Source organism: Pocillopora verrucosa, chromosome 4 (assembly GCF_036669915.1).
Source record: "Pocillopora verrucosa isolate sample1 chromosome 4, ASM3666991v2, whole genome shotgun sequence".
Taxonomy (NCBI): domain Eukaryota; kingdom Metazoa; phylum Cnidaria; class Anthozoa; order Scleractinia; family Pocilloporidae; genus Pocillopora; species Pocillopora verrucosa.
This window is the reverse complement of record NC_089315.1, coordinates 16704303-16725070: the sequence shown is the minus strand read 5'-3', so window position 1 is coordinate 16725070 and position 20768 is coordinate 16704303. Positions and strand designations below refer to the sequence as shown.

Below are 20768 nucleotides of genomic sequence, written 5' to 3'. Positions count from 1 at the left end.
AGAAATAGCTAAGGAAAGAGGCAACGAAAAGCGGGAAATGGGAAACACAAAACGTGAAAGGGAAGACTACTCGGGACATGAAAGACGTGAAATAAGGAGCACAGGTGAACAGAGAAACATAGAAACGTAATAACAGGAGAACAGACGAACAAAGAAACAGAGGAACAGGTGAACAGAGGAGAGACTGGAGAACATGAGAAATGGGAATGGGGGAAGTGTGGAGCCCGAACCAACTCGGAAGAAGACAGTCTGGTATTACAAGACATCGTGAAGATCCTTCTTCTCGTCTAAAAATTTTGGCAAAGATGCTTCAAAATGGAGTTCATCACGTTCAATAAATGCACGCACCCCACAAAGGTTATCAGTTACAATCTTGGCCAGGGGAACCAATGAAAGGTTATTAGGAAACGATGTATCATTGTTAAAATCCATGAGCGGCATTTAAGATAAGCTCCCTTAAAAGTCTCGGAAAGCAAATAATAAGCTGAAAACAATTTTAATTTTAAAACGTTTTATCGCTGTAAAACCGTTTTAGTTTCTAAATATGGTTTTTGACGCTTCGACAAAATTCTAGCGCCCAGGCTTAACGCTTTAACTCTGGCGTGTTGTCAATAAGTGACGGCACAAACACGTTGCTATGCAACTTGTCATAAGCAAATCGAAACGTTGTTTTTGCGTGAAGAACTCGGTTCTTATTCAAGCAAAGTGAAAGAGAATCTATTTTTGTGTTTTTCAAGAGAAATCAATTCCAAAATGAACAAAAACATCGCAGAGGACATAAAGTCTGTGAAGGAATCCTGTTCTGCGAGAAAATTTGATGAAGAAGCCAATGTCAGTAGTCGTTCCACTGAGAATTATCATGAGCCTTTGGAGGCCTTACGCGGAGCACGGATCATGGCGGATGAGGTGGGCGTTTCACGTGCTTGAGGTCTCTTTTCGTTTTCGTTAAAGTCATACATTTAGCAAAACTAAGTTAGAATTTGTTATCGGAAAAAGCATGAAGAAAAAACTTCAGATTTTCTCGCGGACGCGTTAGAAGACCTCATATTATATGTAAGCTGAGAAAAGCGTCGTGGTGGGTTCAGTTTGAATAAAAAGTCGGTTCCCTTCCAATTAAACTCAGATGAAAGTCTGCCCATTTTGGAGACGAATTCAGAATTTACAATTTGTTATTGGAAGGAGCATGAAGAAAAAAATCTGTGACTATTTTGCGAACGCCTCATTCAATACCTAAGCAATAAAGATAGATTGTAATTGGTTCAATTTAAATTGTAATTTGTTCGCTTCAAAATAAGCTCACTTTTAAGCCCGTTCAACGTTGTAGATAAACATTTCAAGAAATTGCAATTTTTTTTACATTAAAGGTGATCAGGCAACTGACTTTAAAAACATTGCATTATAAAGAGATTAAAAACTGCGCGCAGCTAAAGTTCTCAGATTATGACGCCACTCTTCGACATTCCAGTATCATTCCGCTGTACGTTGATTATGTTTAGTTTTCTCTGTTTTCTTGTTCACTTCTAATTTCTTTAATTAAAAAAGGCTATTTTTAACATATTATCTTCCAGTCTGCGAGAGAAAAGGAACAACTAACGAGGAAGATCATCCACCTTAAAACAGAACTTAACGGTTAGTTTGAAGTAACGACTCATGTGGGATGAGAGAAGTGCACGCGGAAAGGGAAACCATTTATAACCCATTTAACTAAGGGGTGCCGCAGAAAACCGTAGGGGACAATAAATATTCCCCCAAGCCCCTGCTTCTCATTCCGTCCGAAACAGTTCCGTTTTTGTTATGTTCTCCTGATTTGCCTCATCATTCAAAACTTGCTTTTAATCTGTCTTTTACTACAAGTATTTATAATATGCACTTTTATTTCTTGTATTTTAACAGCTAAAGAGAAGGAGATCACCTTTCTTAGGGAAGCTTTCTTTGCGAAAGATAAAGAGATTTCTGATCTCAAAGAAAAACTGTCCCAGCTACAACAAAGCTGGCAAAGAAATCAGTTGGATTTTGCCAAGCGAACAGCGGCAACGGAGGAAAAGTTTCATGAGGCAAGGAAGACTATCGATGAGCTCAAGGGTGGAGCAAATCTAAGTGTCATGAGGAATACAACAAAGTCAGAGGAATCCCAAAGCGGACTACAATTTTTTAATGGTGAGTATGTTGCTTGAAATGGCATTTCCATGGCCATATTTAGTCTCCAAGCGTCGCAGGTAAACACTGATGGAAAGAGGACGAGGGTCTGCATTATCGATCACTGTACAAATCAATCGTTTCACAATTCAGAGAAGATATAAAGAAAAAACACCTAGAAGAAATAATACACCTATAGCTAAAAATTGCGGTCACCTAGTCTCGTACCCAGACCTTTCGCGGCCAAGCCTACATTCAAGTTACAGTCAAAGGGTAGGATCTGGGCCGATCTTAGATGTCACCATTCACGGACCTGAAAAAAAGTGTGTACCACATTTGAGTCAGTAAAGTCACAAAAATGTCATTTCCCATTCTCAAGACAAAAAGACGCACTTAACCCCAAAACTTAAGACTCGTTGATAACGCATTCATTCAAAACTTTCTCTCTATTAGGTAAAGCTTACTTTGATCCTCAACCATCATGGTTTGACACTCTATCTAACAACGGTGGATGTCTCGAAATTGAAAACTTTCCAGTAACAGCAAGAGATCTTGAGGCTATGAAGAATGTTAAATCAAATTCAAAACCCTCCACTGAAGCAGCCCAAGGTATGAAGAAGGAAACTTGTCTAACACAATTTCGCGAATTCAACAGCCCATCATTTATTGTGCTGAAGTTGGGTGGTATGACGTGTAACCAAAAACAAGTAAGCACTTCAAATTATCAAGGTACCAAATCGCTGTAGAAACTCGGCCGAGTACTCCCTTCATCAAACTCAAAGAGGAACTCACTGATCTCATAGTTAAAGTATGACGAAATAAGATTTTAGGAAGAATAAGCCATCACTACTCTATTGCTAGCAAGAGACTATATAATCTCTTGTTGCCACTGAATACATGGGAAAAATATGGGGTGGTCCGAGTTCATATTGCCAGTCTGAAAATGACCCAAATAGAGCTTGCTCTTTCATTTTTTTCTTTTAACCAAAGCTTGTCCCGAGTTGAAATGTCAACCACCACTCGCCCCCGAAATAAAGAAAAACGCTCCACCATCCCAAAGAGGAGATGAATTCAATGAGATCAACGGTTCCTTTGGTCAGAGGGTCAACCCGTTTTCTAGGAAGGCAAAACGCTTGGAACTACAAGCACAAAGCCCTGTGAATATGTTTGAGACAGCTGAAGTCGACAAGTGTACCCCGCCAATCCAACACCAGGATCTTGTATCTAATATTACCATTCATTCCTCTGGCGCACGGATTAAACCATTTTCCAATAAAGCCGAGGCGCTGTATCCACCAACGCTTAATTGCCCAGCCGTTAACATCGAGGGAACTGAAGCTGAGAATTACACTCCATCACCTGAACTCAGTGGGGTTCCATCCAACAATATCACTGATTCTTATGGTAACAAGGTAAATCCCTTTTCCAAGAGAGCTATCGGGGTTACAAAACCATCGGACATCCTTACGGCCAGATTGTTTCCAGCTCAAACTGTCACAAACAGTGCGACAATTTCCTCAAACGATGCTGGGTTCAAGAATACAATATTTAATATTACCACTCAGTACTCAGGCGAACAGATTGATTCTTTGTCCACGAAAGCTGAGGCACAAGAGCGACCAACACTTAACTGTTCTGCCGCCGACATCGGAGGAGCTGAAAATGTGAATAACACTCCACCAGTCCATCCGAATGGTGTTCCATCCAACATTATCACAGATAACAAGGTGAATCCCTTTTCCAAGAGAGCTACAGGCGTTACAAGACCTCCGCATACCCCTACCCTAAACTTTGCTGAAGTTGAAATGATGATCGTTCCGAGTGGATCTCAGGCCGTTCCCGTTTACCCTCAGACTTGTCACTTTAATAGCCAATCTTCTCACCAAACTGGTAAGTTGCTCAAACCAAATACATACCGAAGTGCCTAGTTATAAGCCAGCGGTTTCCACAGCTACCAAAAGGATTTCTCTCAGTCAATATAAACAGGGGTTGATTTATTCAAAAAGGGAGCTTATTGGCAGGATAGTAAGAGGTGTGGCAAGAGCTAGACTTTCTCATTCGGCGAGGGTGCATGTGGTCTTATTTCCACCTAAATTTAGTTAATCTAATTCTCTCTCCTTTCTAGTAAGCAGGCGATTATTCCCCATGTCTCAATTGTGCATTATATTTCAGGACAAGGATTCTTGAGCAAAACCTTCGACAAATGGTTTGGATCATACTATTAAAAGGTAATAAAGTAAGTAATGCATTTTCTGAGAAAAGTAGCCTGCGGTGCAAGCGTCTTAATAGGGCGAATTAACGTTAAGAATCTTGCTATTGTCTATTTAACCGACAATGTTTGATTTGGAAGTTAGAGGCGGCGGTAAAGGAAGGGGGCGGGGAAAGGCCCCCAACCCCTCCTTAATTTTGATCGTCGCACACTCCCTTGGTACAAGTTTCTCTCTCTCCCCAGCCTTCTGCTGCCATTAAAATCAAAAGTGGCGGCCATAATTTTCGCTAAAGAAATACTGAGCACTTGCCAAAATTACGCCTGCTCTTCAGGCTATGAGGAAAGCCGTCAAAATTTTCTTATTGTAACAAATGCATAAGCCTTTTACTCCACCTTTGTAGCTTTACTCTACTCTGAGATTGTGCGTTGACACCGGTTCTCTTTATATTCTACAGATTCTAATGCAATCAAGCTCAATTCTCTCTTTATCTGATTGAAGCTAAAGAAAGGCTGTCTGCTGGATTAAATTTGTTTTAAAAATTTTATCGTTTGAAAACATTTGTTATCATTTAATAAACTATGTTTCAACGCGAGATATTGAACTCAAGATGATCCTTTTCTAAACATGTTTGTAAATATGTTAATAAACATGACATATACGCAGTGGATGATTCTTTTTTCGAAGGGGGAGGGACAACTGTACATACGATTACGATAATAGTTGAAAATTTAACATAAAATACACTTTTGATCATTTCTACTTTACTTAGCGCATGATTTGAATACGTGTACGTAGAGTATGCTAGCTTTGTTGGGCTTATCTTAAATCTAACCCAGATGATACGGTTGATAACTGATAAAAATCACTTACGAACCACGGGGTCACATAGTTTTCAGGGGGAACAGAGGGTGGATCAGTCACCGCCAACAGAGCATAAAGAAGGGAAGAAAAAAAATTGACTGCTAATTAACAGGGGGGAGACGAGGGTTAGTAAGAATATTACAGAGCCTTTCAGGGGATTGGGTAAATTTAAATGTATCCTCCCCCCCCTAGCCATAAAGGATAACCCTTGGAGGTATCACTCTTGATTTCAAAAGGGAGCCTTAGAAAACCATTTTCATATAATCTTACTTTCAAGTTACCTCCTTTTATTGAGGCGCCTGGCTAAATACAAAAGAAGATCAACTACAGTAAATACTCCGTCTTTTATGCATACGGTCAATAGTGGCATAAGCGGATCATATGCAAAGGTGTTTACGCACGACACACCAGGTCTTAGCGGTACATCGGCCTTATTGATCTTCGGTAAACCGTAGATTTTAGGCTGATCTTGTTGTAAACGGCCTCTGATAGATATCCACTTCGCTTCAAGGTAAGCAGCTTTTCTGACAGTCTGTCGGATCTTTGTTGAGGAGCTGGTACGGTCCGTTCTCAATAAGCGTAGATATCTTAGCTCGGTAGGTGTCGGTATCCATGACTACGCTAGCGCGCCCTTTGTCTGCTGGGAGAACCATGATGGACTTGTCTTCTTTTAGGCTTTTAAGTGCATCTCGCATCTCCTTCGTGATGTTAGGCTCTGGTGGTTCTGCTTGTTGAAGGATACCGTTGAGCGCTCTTCTGACAGTATCTGCTTGTTCGGTGTCGAGTTGTCTTACGGCTGCTTCCACCTTGGCGATGATCTCTGTGGCAGGAATATTCGCAGGAGTTACGGCGAAGTTCAGTCCTTTCTTGGGTAGGGCTTTCTCGGAATAGCTAAGGGACCTACAAGATAAATAAACAACCAAATTAGTTTTGTCAACACACGGTGTATCAATCGATGACACAGCCGCCTGTTTTTCTCGAATAAGTTTTTTAAACTTCTGCTTATGTCTGTCTTTGGTGATGTTGAAGACTCGTTGGTGTTGGTCTTAATCTGTTCTAGTATCCTGTTGGCGTCGTTTGTCGAGGGAGCGGATGTTATGCTCTGTGCTATAGATTCTGTATTCTTCTTTGCATCTCCCTTGGCTTTATGTGTCAGTCTGATCCGTTCCCTCAGGAATCTCATGGATGAGAGCGCAGCGATTCTGTGTGCGCCTTTGGTGGGGACTGGCGGTCGAACTCGTAGATCTTTAGGAACAACGCGATTCTTGATGCACCTTGTTAGGAAGGTGAGATGGTTGGTGTAGCGTGCAAGCTTGCTCGAGCAACGCTCATGTCGACGAATCAACCTTAGGGTTGTGCGCCAATATATCCGGTTAATTTCGTAAAAAAGATTGTGATTATTCATCGTGGTGAAAAACAAAATAAAATTAAAATTTAAATTATTCATGCTCCCAAATCTGCTTATACTTCAGTGCAGTGATTTACTGAGTAAACAATTATGGTAGTTATTATAGGTACTTCTACATCTCTTTAAATCTCAGCATGGGACTAGACTCAAGACTTTTTAAAGATCCTGCTAATAGAAAATAAAGCGCACCTATGCATAGATCACCTGTCTGATATATAGTAATAAGGTAGCTGCATATAAGTATGTTTTGACAATTTTCAATAAAATTTAGGCCAAAATGCTATCTGATCTTAACAACTCAGATAAAAACAAATAAATCTTTGGATGGAGTCAAATACAAAATATGTCTGACCTACATGTAAAATGTTGAGAATGACAACAACCCATTCCCACTCATAAGAAAATATAACATTCTTTGAATAAACAATAGCTTTAAAACTTTGATTGAGCTTTTTACCATTCTGCTCACATATACAAGTGTAAGCATTTTTAAATTATTCAAGATTTGCATACCTCCCTCCATATTCAAATTTCTCTATACCCTTCCTTTCACAACATTATAACCGTTTGTATTAGAGAGTTTCCTTACATTGCATGACATTTGTTTGATGTGATTTTTGGTTTACTATTTTGATTGCTATTTGAGACTCCTAATCTTGTAATTATAGCAAATTGCAGGGTTATTGAAAGAGGTTCACTTGTGTCCTATTCTTTTTTAACTATCCACTTGTCAATTGTCCAAAACACATATAAAAAGAAGTAATAAAATATAATAAGAAATAAAATTAAACAAAAACGAAAAAACCTCTAGTTCACACTCTTCAAACTTTTGTTCTTTGGTGTAAAGAAGATTGTCACAAGAGAAAAAGTTTTTATGGTCCTTGATGTTCACTTAAAAATAATTGACCTTGATTGCGGGGATATTCACCGCGGGATATGCCCAATCAACAGCACTGAGTGACATGGTAACAAATCGCATGGTGCCACTCTATTCTCCAAAATTTAATCAACAAAACAAAATAGAGAACATATGAAGTGGCTGGCCTGTTTATGGCCTCATGCTATAAAATATATTTTTGTTACTTATGGAAGTTAATCTTCAAAGTCCAGTTAATAGATGGTTTTTCGGTTGATGATATGAAGACTGGATTTAATAATAATGTCAGAGTCGTAAAGATGACGTGCACGTGTCTAAAATTGAAGATGACTTGAGCGTTAACTTGCCAAAATTCAGAGGATATTAGCTTTAATCCATTAATTTTCAATGATATTTGTCTGATTAGTATCAATCTACCTTTGTTAATCACCAGAAAACTAGAATTCATACTAGACTGAACATTACAATACATGCGCCAAACATAATAGCTTTGGAGACTCCACTGGAAAGGAACAAACACAAGCCGTGAAAATTATTTTTCTCAATCAAACGTGGATACAAAACGCCATCTTTTAGAACACTTATACCTAAAATTTGAGTTGCAATATCTTAGGAAGAACTAAATCGTTTGGTAAGAGGTGAATATAGAGTCGCATAATGGATTTAACGTTAAACTTCATCCATATTATAGATGAAGTTGAATATGAACCACCATTTATTTTTAATAATGAAATTACCTTCAATATCTGACGATGTTGGGTTACGCGCCGTATGTAGGCCATCCTGACTGCGTGTCAGTGAGTAAAACAGCTCAGCCCATGTTCACCAGGACTAGACAACAAAACTAAATTACAATTAGCTAGAAGTCGCTAGAATTGTCTTATGACAGAATAAGCTGCTCTTGCAAAGATACCCCATAGAATTAAAAAAAGTTCGTGGCACATACAGTTAAATTAACTTCGTCATTCGGAAAGCTACAAAAAATGTTTTTGTACGAGTTGTTACTCTGTTACGTTTAACGCTCTCCAAATTATTTTGTGTTTTCCAAAATAGGGTTTTCCGCCAAAAATGGCTTATTTGAGTAAATTTAGTGTCAATTCCGCAAAAATATGTTGAATAACGCCTTTTTTTTATAGACCTAGAGGAAGAGTGACTTCAAAGTGGCACTATCTAGGCAGAAAGCACGGAAATGTCTCATAAATGATAGCACCAGAAATACTTCGATTTTCACGGAGAAAGGAAAAGAATCGTTTCAAAAGGGCAAAACTTTGTTTAATTCAAAGGACAGTTAAATGTCAAGGCATTTTACCCATAAAAATATTCCATTTTCCACTGCATGGTTTGTTAAACATGGTGAAAGTGCCCAAAATTCTCTGAACATTTAATATATGAACAATAAAGTCTATGATTTGAACACAATATTTAAAAAAATCTGATAACCCGGTTTATTTAAAATTCTGCATTGGATAACGTCCAGTGCTGCAGAAATTCTGCGCGATGTAACGTCAAGCGCTGCAGAAATTCTGCGCGATGTAACGTCAAGTGGTGCAGAAATTCTGCACGATGTAACGTCAAGTGCTGCAGAAATTCTGCATGATGTAACGTCAAGTGGTGCAGAAATTCTGCACGATGTAACGTCAAGTGCTGCAGAAATTCTGCACGATGTAACGTCAAGTGCTGCAGAAATTCTACACCATGTAACGTCAAGTGCTGCAGAAATTCTACACCATGTAACGTCAAGTGCTGCAGAAATTCTGCACGATGTAACGTCAAGTGCTGCAGAAATTCTACACCATGTAACGTCAAGTGCTGCAGAAATTCTGCACCATGTAACGTCAAGTGCTGCAGAAATTCTGCACTATGTAACGTCAAGTGTTGCAGAAATTCTGCACCATGTAACGTCAAGTGTTGCAGAAATTCGCACGATGTAACGTCAAGTGTTGCAGAAATTCTGTACGATGTAACTACAAGTGCTGCAGAAATTCTGCACGATGTAACTTCAAGTGCTGCAGAAATTCTGCACGATTTAACGTCAAGTGTTCCAGAAATTCTGCGCGATGTAACGTCAAGTGCTGCAGAAATTCTGCGCGATGTACCGTCATGTGCTGCAGAAATTCTGCACGATGTAACATCAAGTGCTGCATAAATTCTGCACGATGTACCGTCAAGTGCTGCGGAAATTCTGCACGATGTTACGTTTAGCGTTGTAGAAATTCTGCAGTAGTTTCAGATAGGAAATTTTGAGGGTCCTAATCTATACTGTCATTTTCAACTCTAGTTTTTTAATGTTTTTCTATATACGAGATAAAATCAACAATACTCTTCATCCTGCCGCTTTTTGCATGCTTTTAAATAAAGCAAGTGAAAGGAACCTCACGGTTGGAATCTAAGGGCTCCTAACGGGACCCATAGCTTTTATGAGTAGGTAATTCAACTTACAAAGCAGACTTACATTAACAAAAATGACGTTTCTTGTCAACTCAACATATTGGCTATAAAATACGCCACTATTATTGAATAGACCGATCCAAGGTTTTCGACGCCATTTTGTAAAGGGTGCAAAACCACTGGGGAGAGCGCGCGGCCAAACTAATGGCGACGCATTTACCATGCCGAAACACGCGCGTTGTTGTGTTGGATTTTGTGATAACGACAAGCGATTTCCCAACTTACTGGTTGTGAGATCTCACGTAAAAGAATTGAAATTCCATAGGTGGCCAAAAGACCCAAATTTAGCTGAATTGTGGAGGAAACAAGTCGCGAAAGGACGGAGTGATAACTTCAATCCCGAACCTGGATCGGAGGGCACATTTGTCTGTTCAAATCACTTTCCTGAGGGCACGAGAACTCGCCACAATCCAAGTACTGACTATCCTTCGGTTTTCTTAACATTAAGCGACTTTCTCAACAAGCCATCGCCAAAAAAACGCAAAGTTAGTGAACGTTTAGCCAGCGAAGAAAACGAAGATGAAGTAACAACTGCGGAGGGGACTGTGAGGCGGGCTGACAAGGGAGATGATCTAGATCACGATGATTTACATTTAATCTACATCCACTGCTTTCACTCTTAAGATGTAGCTAAAAAGCATTCCATCATCTATATTTGGCCATTCATGGACGTTTTCCTTCCAGTCTTCTTTCTGAATAGAATTGGGGTCGGTGTTTATCCGATTTTTTTTTAGTCTCTGTTGGTACTCTTCTTTCAATTTCCTGTCAATTTCTTCTTGAGAAAACTTCTTAGGTGCTTTCAGCTAGTAGGCACCGAATGCTCTCGCCACAAGTTCGGCTTTTTTGCCTGTCTGTTTCAATCCTCGAAGTGCTAAAAAATCTTTCAACGAAGTCAGGGTCCAGTTCAAAAAGTCTTGATATTCAAGCTTTTCTTCTGCTAGTCTCGGCATCGGCAAAAACGTAGAAAATGCTCAAGTATGGCAAGTAATACCTTTTGAATAATATCAAAACCTCTCAACGTTAAAAAATCAATAAAACTAGGAAGTAGCAAACACAGAACAGCTTGTTTTCGCGCTGCAGAGTATGTTTGGCCGCGCGCTCGCCCCAGTGGTTTTGCACCCTTTGAAATATGGCGTCGATAACCTTGGATCGGTCTATTGCGTGAGGCGTATTGGATGAAATAAAATCAACATTCCTTTTCTCCAAAAAATTTTTGCTGACATGAACTATGTCAATTGAATTGTTTATTTTAACTAGTATATTGTCATTGACATATAAACTAGGAAGATACAAGACTGCAAATTTTAGTCTCTATCGCTGCCTGTTCGGAAGGCTAAGCGGTACTGTCTATCCTAACTGCGCTTCGCCCTTTCCTCAACGCAGCCACTATTGCATAGCCATTGGGGGTTCCAGCATCAATAACCACGTCCCCTTCTCTGGAGAGGTTTTCTACAAGCCATGTGTAGCCTTGTGCTGGGAATGAACTTTCTTTATTCAAGAAAATCAAATTTTCTCTACTGGCGGACAAATGTCTCGAGGTCATTTGCCTTGAGACAGACCAGTGTCCAACAACAAAGGTTTCCAAGGCTTCCTATAAATACGGACCTAAAAAAATTAAAATGAGTATCAACAATATGATATATGCGTATTATACACTTACTAATTTCTTTCGACAGTGCTGGAACGTTTTAATTCACCAAACCTTACTATAAACTGTGCATGTAATACGCTCTCAAGGAGAAAGTTCAAAACAAGTCCAGATTATAGAATCATGAACTATATATTTTTGTTAACTCCACAAGTAAATCAAATAATTCAATTCTGTTGACTATGAAGTTTTTAAAACTTTCTTCTGAGGACAGTTGTTTAATTCTAGAAGTATCTTACCTTGCACTGCAGTTTGAGGTTTTTTGGGACGTAAAAGTAGCCATGCTGTACCAGTGTAGCGCCCTCTTTTAACATTTTTTCTTTTAGATTTTTCACACCTTCAGCCATTGTAAATAAAACAACGTTGGATGATGTGAGCTTACAGAAATTAATGCGGGTAACAGTACTTATTTCATCATCAGGATTCTGTGAAGAGAAAAATACGAATCGTAATAAGTAAATGCAAACAACTAAAAGTTATCCACAAAAAACAGAAGGATTGATTAGGATTGTAGTAAAATCCTGCATGTATTCGTTAAAGGCGATTTTTCCCTGCCGTTCTCAGCCTAACTGGAACGTAACATGATTTTTTATCATAAAAATGAAGTAAATATTCATATTAAGTTCATTTAACTTATCTTATAAAATTTCCTGGTTAAGATGAAACTTTTCGGAAAATTAAAACAACGGAAGGCGAAAAGAAACATAACATCTTATGCTAACAAGGGCAATTAAAATAACAATGCCTCGTCACTTTAATTCATTTCTTTCCAAGTCACTCGATAGTCGAACGGTAGCGGGAGACTCTCACCTAGATTTTAATCTTACCTTGCACTGCTCCCCTGCTTCACCTACGGTTAAAAACGCTCCCTCGTAAAGTGGCAACTTTGCCAGATCACTTTGTTGTACGTCTAAAAGGCTGTTGCTAAATACTACGAGCCCAAATGCTCCCATTTTTCCCTCTATGAGGTCGGCCGTCTCAATGACCTCTCCTGTTCGTATTCTTTTTAAAAGTTGCAAGTATTTCTGGAACTCATTAGTCTGTTCAAAATCTTTTCCCTGCGAGATATTGAACGAATAACTAAGTACATCGACCAGTATTTGCTCCATGCATCGATTCTAAAACTGAATATCCGAAACGAAGGTTTTTTTTTCCTCAGGGGATGGAATTCATAATATCTAGAAATGAAGGAAATTTTATGGGGAAGTTGAAATATTTAACTTCAAAAGGGAAATCGCCTCAGAAGGGCAATATGACATAATTTAACTACAGTGTAAACAGAAAAATTGTCAGTCAAATAAGTCACTGAGGTACGTACTACTACATGTCAACTTACAGCAAACTGCAACAACTTTTCAGATGATACGGCGCTTTTAAATTCGTCAATAGCCTCTTCCCATGTGCTGATCTTGAAGAATTTAACGATGGCCTCCTGGACAGGTCTGAGAGATTTTACTTCGGAAGCAGAAAATTTCATCTCTTCCAGGCTTAACTCACAAGTTGCCACCTAAAAACGATGAATAAAAACAAGCGGAGATAATCAGCATTCACATCTTCACTATTTTTCTGAAAGTAAGAAACCTCTCTTCAACCACAGAGCTTAAAAGAGCAAAGAAAAGTTCAGGGAGATACATTCTTGATGATGATCGTGATGATCATAATGATAATAAAATTGAACAATTGAATTAATACATTTCATACAAATTTGAAGACATGATACACTTTATAATGATTTATGGGACAATGTAGCAGATATCTGACCTTTTTTAGGAGAAACGTTTGGTCTTTTAGGGACAACTTGCAGAGGGGTTTTAACTGCCACTGCCTAAGCACAGGTTTCCCCTTCTTAACAATGTCCAAGGCTTTAGCTTTCTGTCCCTTTAACTGGGCATTTTCATGCAAATCGTTTAAAGTTGTAACATAAAGTAATTATTTCAAGGTACAGTTGGAGTAACTGAGAGGTCCAACAATCAAAACTGCCTGTGCAATGTGGTAATTTTGTGTGGCAAATATTCATATAAGTTATCTATCAATATAAATACGTTGCAACTAACACTATGATGGAAAAAATATCTGCATGAGGCAAGAGCATGGTTCAAAATTTAGTCTTTAGAAAGTGTGAACTCTTCCACTTTAATTAACAGATTAAATGTGACATTGACATGTTATAAATTTTGTGTAAATGTTTACTTACAGAGGATATGTAAGATCTTAATTTATTTTACACTTCACTGTCACTTAGAATTACTGAAGGCACTGGAAACATGCATGAAGAATCCAACACCTAAGCCCTATATGCTCAAGATGGTTTATGATATAAAATCATGGATTAGTGATTATTGTGAGGAGTTACATGAACACACAGTTCCAAAGTGTTTCAAATTTACATCGAATGAGGATGGAAAAGCAGTTATGCACTACAGAAATTGGAGCCATGAGCCATGGAAAGAGCCCATTATAATGCTGAAGGTTAGCATATGAAATTCTTAATCTGTGGTTCCTGAGTCATAGTTAAAACAGTAACTTAAAAGCTTACCTGATGTTTTCTGAAGTAGCATTGGCACTGACAATTTATAGGCCTGAAAAATAACATTAATGCTCCAAATAACTGAATGTTTGCTGACATTACATGTTAAGAATATGCTGGGTTTAAATTGATCCTCAACTTAAAATGTATCTCACTGCTTTTCCCTGTCTTTAAGATTGGGACCATAATGTGTATAAGTCAAAGAAGAATGAAATGGAAAGAGAAAACACTCATTAATGTCTGTCAAGGAAATTTGAGCCAACAAATATATTATTAGACTTGGGTTGATGCTACTCTGGTTTAGAGATTAATTTTGTTGAATTTAACAGAGAAGTTACAGTTATTAAATATTTAAACCAGAATAGTATCAAACCATGTTTGATTGTCCACCTGGCTGCCTTGTGAGCTTTCATATATCAAATTCATTGTTTGTCTTTTTTTGCCACACTAGAGTTTACCCTCAGGAAAGCCAAATCCTGTGACTCCTTCCCTAAATAAACTGGACATGGAGGGATTGAAGAGACATATTCCCACCAAATATCCCAAGAATACGCCCTTAAAAGCATCTGAAGAGTGGGAATCCTGGTTAGAAAAAACAGAGTTTAATCTATTATCAGTACCTGACAACTACACTTGGCCAGTGGATAAATTGAAGAATACTCCAAGGACTGTTTTAGCCTCAAATGGTGAACTCCCACATGAACTTTTAGAGCTCAGAGAGGAGGAGATCCAGCCTATCACAGAGGTGAATAATAATTAAAATGCAGCAATGGGCACTAAAAAGCCAAGCCTTCAAATGGTCCTACAGATATAAAAGAGAAATAATTAGAGGGGTCCATTACTCTAATCCCTTCTGCATCCAGTTATAGATTACACAAGTCCAATTTTAGATATATAATAATGTACATGATAAAATTACATGCTTCTGAGTGGCTGAAAAAAAGTTAATTCTCATGTAGCACAAATGCAAAGTTGTCACATGAGTGCAAATTACAAATAGTGCAAACACACTTTCAAAATTTTGTCTGTACATTATTAACAAGTAATAACCTAAATTTTTCTTGCAATATGGTCTACCAAGCACTTGTAAATTTTTCAAATACCACAAAATTTTACTTGCCCTTCAGGCTCGTGCAAAAATTTTGTTGTCTTTGGAAAACTTATTTGTGCTTATTCACACCAAATTGCACTAATAGAATATGACACGGTTACATAATCCATTACTTATAATTAATCAAATAATGAAAAAATGATAAGAACAATTGATAACTGATACATCTCAGTCGAAATACGCACCTAAACAAGCAAATTCTTATGACATGTCTGTTGAATATTTCAGATTTACACAGGTCGTTACAGGACCCCGAGGGAAAGGGAAGCGCCTATTGAAATGGTAGACGATTTCCTCGCTACTCTTCAAGTCAGTTGCTTTGTGGCTATGTACAGCTAATTACGATAAACTTCCCTGCATTGGAAAGGTCCTGGCCGTCGAGGAGGACAATTTTAAGGTGCATTATTGGAAGGGTACTTACTATGGAAAATGGACTCCTCAGCATGTTCCCGACAAAAATCTAGACCATGGGTGGAGATCCTTCCTAAGAGCTGTGTAGTGTGCAGTTCATTTGAGCTAACGGAAGACAACAAGCTAATGCCATCAACAAGAAAATTTCTCAAGGAAAGATATGCTGCTTTGAGGACAAATCAATCTGTAATTTTTTCCTTGACTCCATTCCTTTCTGAAATTGGGCTTAACTCTTTGTGTAAAGTTACATAGAGTGTCGTGACACATGCGTAGTAACGATGCTTTAGAACACGCATGTACTGGGATTGCGGCATAATGATTTATGTGTTGTGTGGTTGCAGAATTTAACTTGTGACTGAGTGATCGCAGAATTTCTACGACATTCAGTAGTTGAGTGGCCACAGAATTTCTGGGACAACTTGTGACCGAGGGGTCGCAGAATTTCTGCAACAACTTGTGACTGAGTGACCGCAGAATTTTTTCAACATCCAGTGGTTGAGTGGTCGCAGAATTTGTGCGACAGCTTGTGACTGAGTGATCACAGAATTTCTGCGACATCCAGTGCTTGAGTGGTTGCAGAATTTCTGCGACAACTTGTGACTGGGTGATCGCAGAACTTCTGTGACAACATGGTACTGAGTGATTGCAGAATTTCTGTGACATCTTGTGACTGAGTGGTTACAGAATTTCTGTGACATCTAGTGACTGAGTGGTTACAGAATTTCTGTGACATCAGGTGACTGGTTGCAGAATTTCTTTAATATCCATTTACTGAGTGGTTGCAGATTACCTCTGCATCTTTCCACGGTTGACTCATAACACAGTTTTTTACGGACATGCTCAATCTTGCAGGGGAAAATAAGATCTTTTAATCTTTTTAAGATTTTGTGTGCAAAATTTGATTAATTTTCCTAGTTTTCCTAAACATGCAGAGGAAAACTATTGATTTATCAAAAAATAGGCTATTTTGGAAAATAAAAAATAGTTCGGAAAGCGTTGTTTGCTGGTTGGAATTTCTTTTCCATTGCTTTTGTGTGGGCAAATCGAAATTAGAAGGACGGAGGAATAGGATTGAAGGGAAGAATAGTGTCGCAGAAAATATTTTGGAAAAAGAGGAAAGAAATAACTAAGGAATGAGACAACGGAAAGAGGGAAATGGGAAACAGAAAACGTGAAAGGGAAGACTGCTCGGAACATGGATGACGAGAAACATAGGAGGACAGGAGAACAAAGGGACAGAGAAACGTAAAAAAGAGAGAACAGACGAGCAAAGAAACAGAGAAGCAGGGGAACAGATGAGAGACTGGAGAATATGAGAAATGGGAATTGGGGAAGTGTGGAGCTAAATACACAACTCAGAATAAAACAGTCTGCTTATTTAAAAGAGAACTTGAAGACTCTTCTTCTCGTCTAAAAATTTTGGCGAAGATACTACAAATTGGGGTTCATCACGGTCAATAAATGCACCCACCGCACAAAGGTTATCAGTAAAAATCTTGGCCAAGGGAAGTAATGAAAAGTTAACAGAACCGATGTATGATTGTTAGAATCTATGAACTGTATTTAAGGTAAGCCCTCTCAAACATCGCGGAAAGCAAATAATAAACTGAAAACAATAGTCTCTTTTTAGTGACGTTTTTTTACTGTTAAAGCGTATTAATTGCTACCTCTGGTTTCTGACGCTTCGACAAAATTCTTGTGCCCAGGCTTAACGCTTCAACTCTGGCGTGATGTCAACAAGTGACGAAACAAAGACGTTGCTATGCAACTTGTCATAAGCAAATCGAAAGCTCGGTTCTTACTGAAGCAAAGTGAAAGAGAATATATTTTTGCATTTTCCAAAGATATTGATTCCAAAATGAACAAAAACATCACAGAGGACATAGAGTCCGTGATGGAATCCTGTTCTGCGAGAAATTTTGATGAAGAAGCCGGTGTCACTTATCGTTCCGCTGAGAATTATCATGAGCCTTTGGAGGCCTCACACGGAGCACGGATCAGGGCTAATGAGGTGGGCATTTCCCGAGCTTTAGGCGTTTTTTCGCTTTCGTAAAATCGTACATTTAGCATAAAAAAGTTAGAATTTATGATCAGAAGGAGCATGAAGAAAAAACCTCAGATTTCATTTTCGCGGACGCGTTAGTAGACCTCATTCAATATGGAAGCTGTGAAAAAGTTCGTAGTGGGTTCAGTTTGAGAGAAAATCGGTTCCCTTCAAATTATACTCAGACAAAAGTGTGTCTCTTTTGGAGACGAATCCAGAATTTAGAATTTGATATTGGAAGGAGCATGAAGAAAAGAACTTCTGCGATTTTTTCGCGAACGCCGTCTTGCAAATAGACCTCATTCAATACACATGCAATGAAAATGGGTTGTAATTGGTTTAATTTACATTGTAATTTCTTCCCTTCAAAATAAGTTCATTTTTAAGCCCGTTCAACATTGAAGAAAAACATTTAAAAAATTGGATTATTTGGCATTAAAGGTGATCAGGAAACTGACTCTGAAAACATTTCTTCATGAAGAGATTAAAAAGCGCGTGCAGCTAAAGTTCTCAGATTATGACGCCACTCTTCGACATTCCAGTATCATTCCGCTGTACGTTGATTATGTTTAGCATTCTCAATTTTCTTGTTCACTTCTAATTTCTTAAATTCAAAAATGCTATTTTTGACATATTTTCTACCAGGCTGCGAGAGAAGAGGAACAACTAACGAGAAATATCATCCACCTCGAAACAGAAATTAACGGTTAGTTAAGTAATGACGCATGCGGGATAAGAGAAGTGCACGTGCACAGGGAAACCATTTAAGACCCATTCACCGTAGACTCTTGACAATAAATATTCCCCCTAACCCTTGCTTCTCATTCCGTCCGAAACAGTTCCATTTTTGTAATATTTTCCCAATTTACCTTATCATTCAAAACTTGAATTTGATCTATCTTTTACTCTAAGTATTTATAAAATGGACGTTTATTTCTCGTATTTTAACAGCTAAGGAGAAGGAGATCACCTTTCTTAAAGAAGCTCTCTTTGAGAAAGATAAAGAGAATTCTGATCTCAAAGAAAAACTGTCCCAAGTACAACAAAGCTGGCAAATAAATCAGTTGGATTTTGCCAAGCAAATGGCGGCAATGGATGAAAAGCTACAGGAGGCATGGAAGACTATCGACGAGCTCAAAGGTGGGGCAAATGTTAGTGTCATGAGGAATACAACAAAGTTAGAGGAATCCCAAGGCGAGCTACAATTTTTTAATGGTGAGTATGTTACTTGAAATGGCAATTCTATGGCCAAAGTTAGTCTCCAAGCATCGCAAGGAAACATTGATGGGAAGAGGAGCATTATCGATCACTGTAAAAAACAATCGCTTCACAGTTCAGAAAAGATAAAAAAAAAAAACAAAAAAAACTCAGAACAAATAATACACCTCTAGGTAAAAATCGCGGCTCATGCCATTGGCGAAGCGACCTAGTCACGTACCCAGACCTTTCATTGAAGTTACAGTTAAACTGTAGGATCTGGAACGAGATTAGAAGTCCTGAAAATAAAGTATGTACCACATTTGAGTAAAGTAACAAAAATTTCATTTCCTATCCTCAAGACAAGAAGAGGCACTTAACCCCAAAACTTGAGAATCGTTGATAACGCTTTCGTCCATGAACAATTATTCAAAACTTTCTCTTTATTAGGTAAAGCTTACTTTGACCATCAACCATCATGGTTTGACACTCTATCTAACAACGGTGGATGTCTCGAAATTCAAAACTTTCCAGTAACAGCAAGAGATCTTGAGGCCATGAAGAATGTCAAATCAAATTCAAAGCCCTCCACTGAAGCAGCCCAAGGTATGACGAAAGAAACCTGTATAACATAATTTCGCAAATTCAACAGCCCAACTTTTATTGTGCTGAAGTTGGGTGGTATGACGTGTAACCAAAAACAAGTAAACACTCGAATTATCAAGGTACCGAATCGCTGTACGAACTTAGCCGAGTACTCACTTCATCATATTCAGAGAAGGACTCGCTGATTTCATAATTAAAACAGTCTCAATAGTCTCTTACTGACACTGAATACATAGGAAAAATATGAGGTGGTCCAAGTTCATATTTCGCTTTGCCAGTCTGAAAATGACCCAAATAAAACTTGCTCTTGCACTTCTTTTTTTTCACTAAAGACTATCCTGAATTGAAATGTCAACCACCATTCGCCCCCGATGGCAGTTTTGTCAGAGCTGAAATAAAGAAAAACCTCTCACCACCCCGAAGAGACGAATTCAACCTGATAACCGGTTCCGTTGGTCAGAGTGTCAACCCGTTTTCTAGGAAGGCAAAACGCTTGGACCGACCAGCACAAAGTCCTGTGAATATGTTTGAGACGCCTGAAGTCGACAAGTGTACCCTGCCAATCCAACCAAGGCATCCTGTATCTAACATTACCATTCGGTCCTCTGGCACACGGATTAAATCATTTTCCAATAAAGCCGAGGCGCTGGATCGACCAACAATCGATTGTTCAGCCGCTAACATCCCAAGAACTGAAGTTCCACCAGTTCAACTCAGTGGGGTTCCATCCAACAATATCACTGGTTCTTATGGTAAGAGGGTAAATCCCTTTTCCAAGAGAGCTATCGGCGTTACGAAACCATCACACATCCCTGCGGCCAGATTGTTTCCAGCTCAAACCGTCAGAAACAGCGAGATAACTTCCTCAAATGATGCTGTGTTCAAGAATACAGTATTTAATACTACCACTCAGTACTCAAGCGGACAGATTAATCCATTGTCAGCACTTGATTGCCCTGCTGCTAACACGAGAGGAGCTGAAAATGAGAATCACACTCCACCAGTCCATCTCAAAGGTGTTCCATCCAACAATATCACATATAACGGGGTGAATCCCTTTTCCAAGAGAGCTAAAGGTCTTAAAAGACCACCACATACCCCTACACCCAACTTTGCTGAAGTTGAAACTGTGAGAAACAGTCCGGCAATCATCTCAAATGATGCTGCATTCAAGAACACCGGCACACCCTGTGAGATCAACCCGTTTTCAAAGAAAGCCAGAGGTATGATCAGTTGAACATTACATTACATTCGCGATCAAGGACACTGTTTGCTCATTCTGAA

General features: G+C 38.7%; 3 protein-coding genes and 1 pseudogene across 3 annotated transcripts; 2 read left to right on the top strand and 2 right to left on the bottom strand.

Annotated features, from left to right (window-relative positions):
• Window positions 1-5713: 5713 nt before the first annotated feature.
• LOC136280325 (uncharacterized) lies at window positions 5714-6612 on the bottom strand. Its single transcript, XM_066165344.1, has 2 exons — window positions 6239-6612; window positions 5714-6107 (listed from the first exon to the last, which is right to left on the bottom strand). Exons 1-2 carry the CDS (start codon window positions 6610-6612, stop codon window positions 5714-5716), a joined length of 768 nt encoding a protein of 255 aa, XP_066021441.1.
• A 1632-nt stretch (window positions 6613-8244) lies between these two features.
• LOC136280324 (uncharacterized) lies at window positions 8245-9423 on the top strand. The gene is made up of 2 exons (XM_066165343.1): window positions 8245-8261; window positions 8970-9423. The coding sequence occupies exons 1-2, from the start codon at window positions 8245-8247 to the stop codon at window positions 9421-9423; spliced, it is 471 nt and encodes a 156-aa protein (XP_066021440.1).
• LOC131799710 (uncharacterized) lies at window positions 8758-13827 on the bottom strand. Its single transcript, XM_066165987.1, has 5 exons — window positions 13350-13827; window positions 12925-13095; window positions 12416-12646; window positions 11828-12013; window positions 8758-11545 (listed from the first exon to the last, which is right to left on the bottom strand). The coding sequence occupies exons 2-5, from the start codon at window positions 13063-13065 to the stop codon at window positions 11480-11482; spliced, it is 624 nt and encodes a 207-aa protein (XP_066022084.1). The 5' UTR covers window positions 13066-13095; window positions 13350-13827; the 3' UTR covers window positions 8758-11479.
• A 29-nt stretch (window positions 13828-13856) lies between these two features.
• LOC131775563 (uncharacterized) lies at window positions 13857-16044 on the top strand (annotated as a pseudogene).
• The last annotated feature ends 4724 nt before the right edge of the window (window positions 16045-20768 follow it).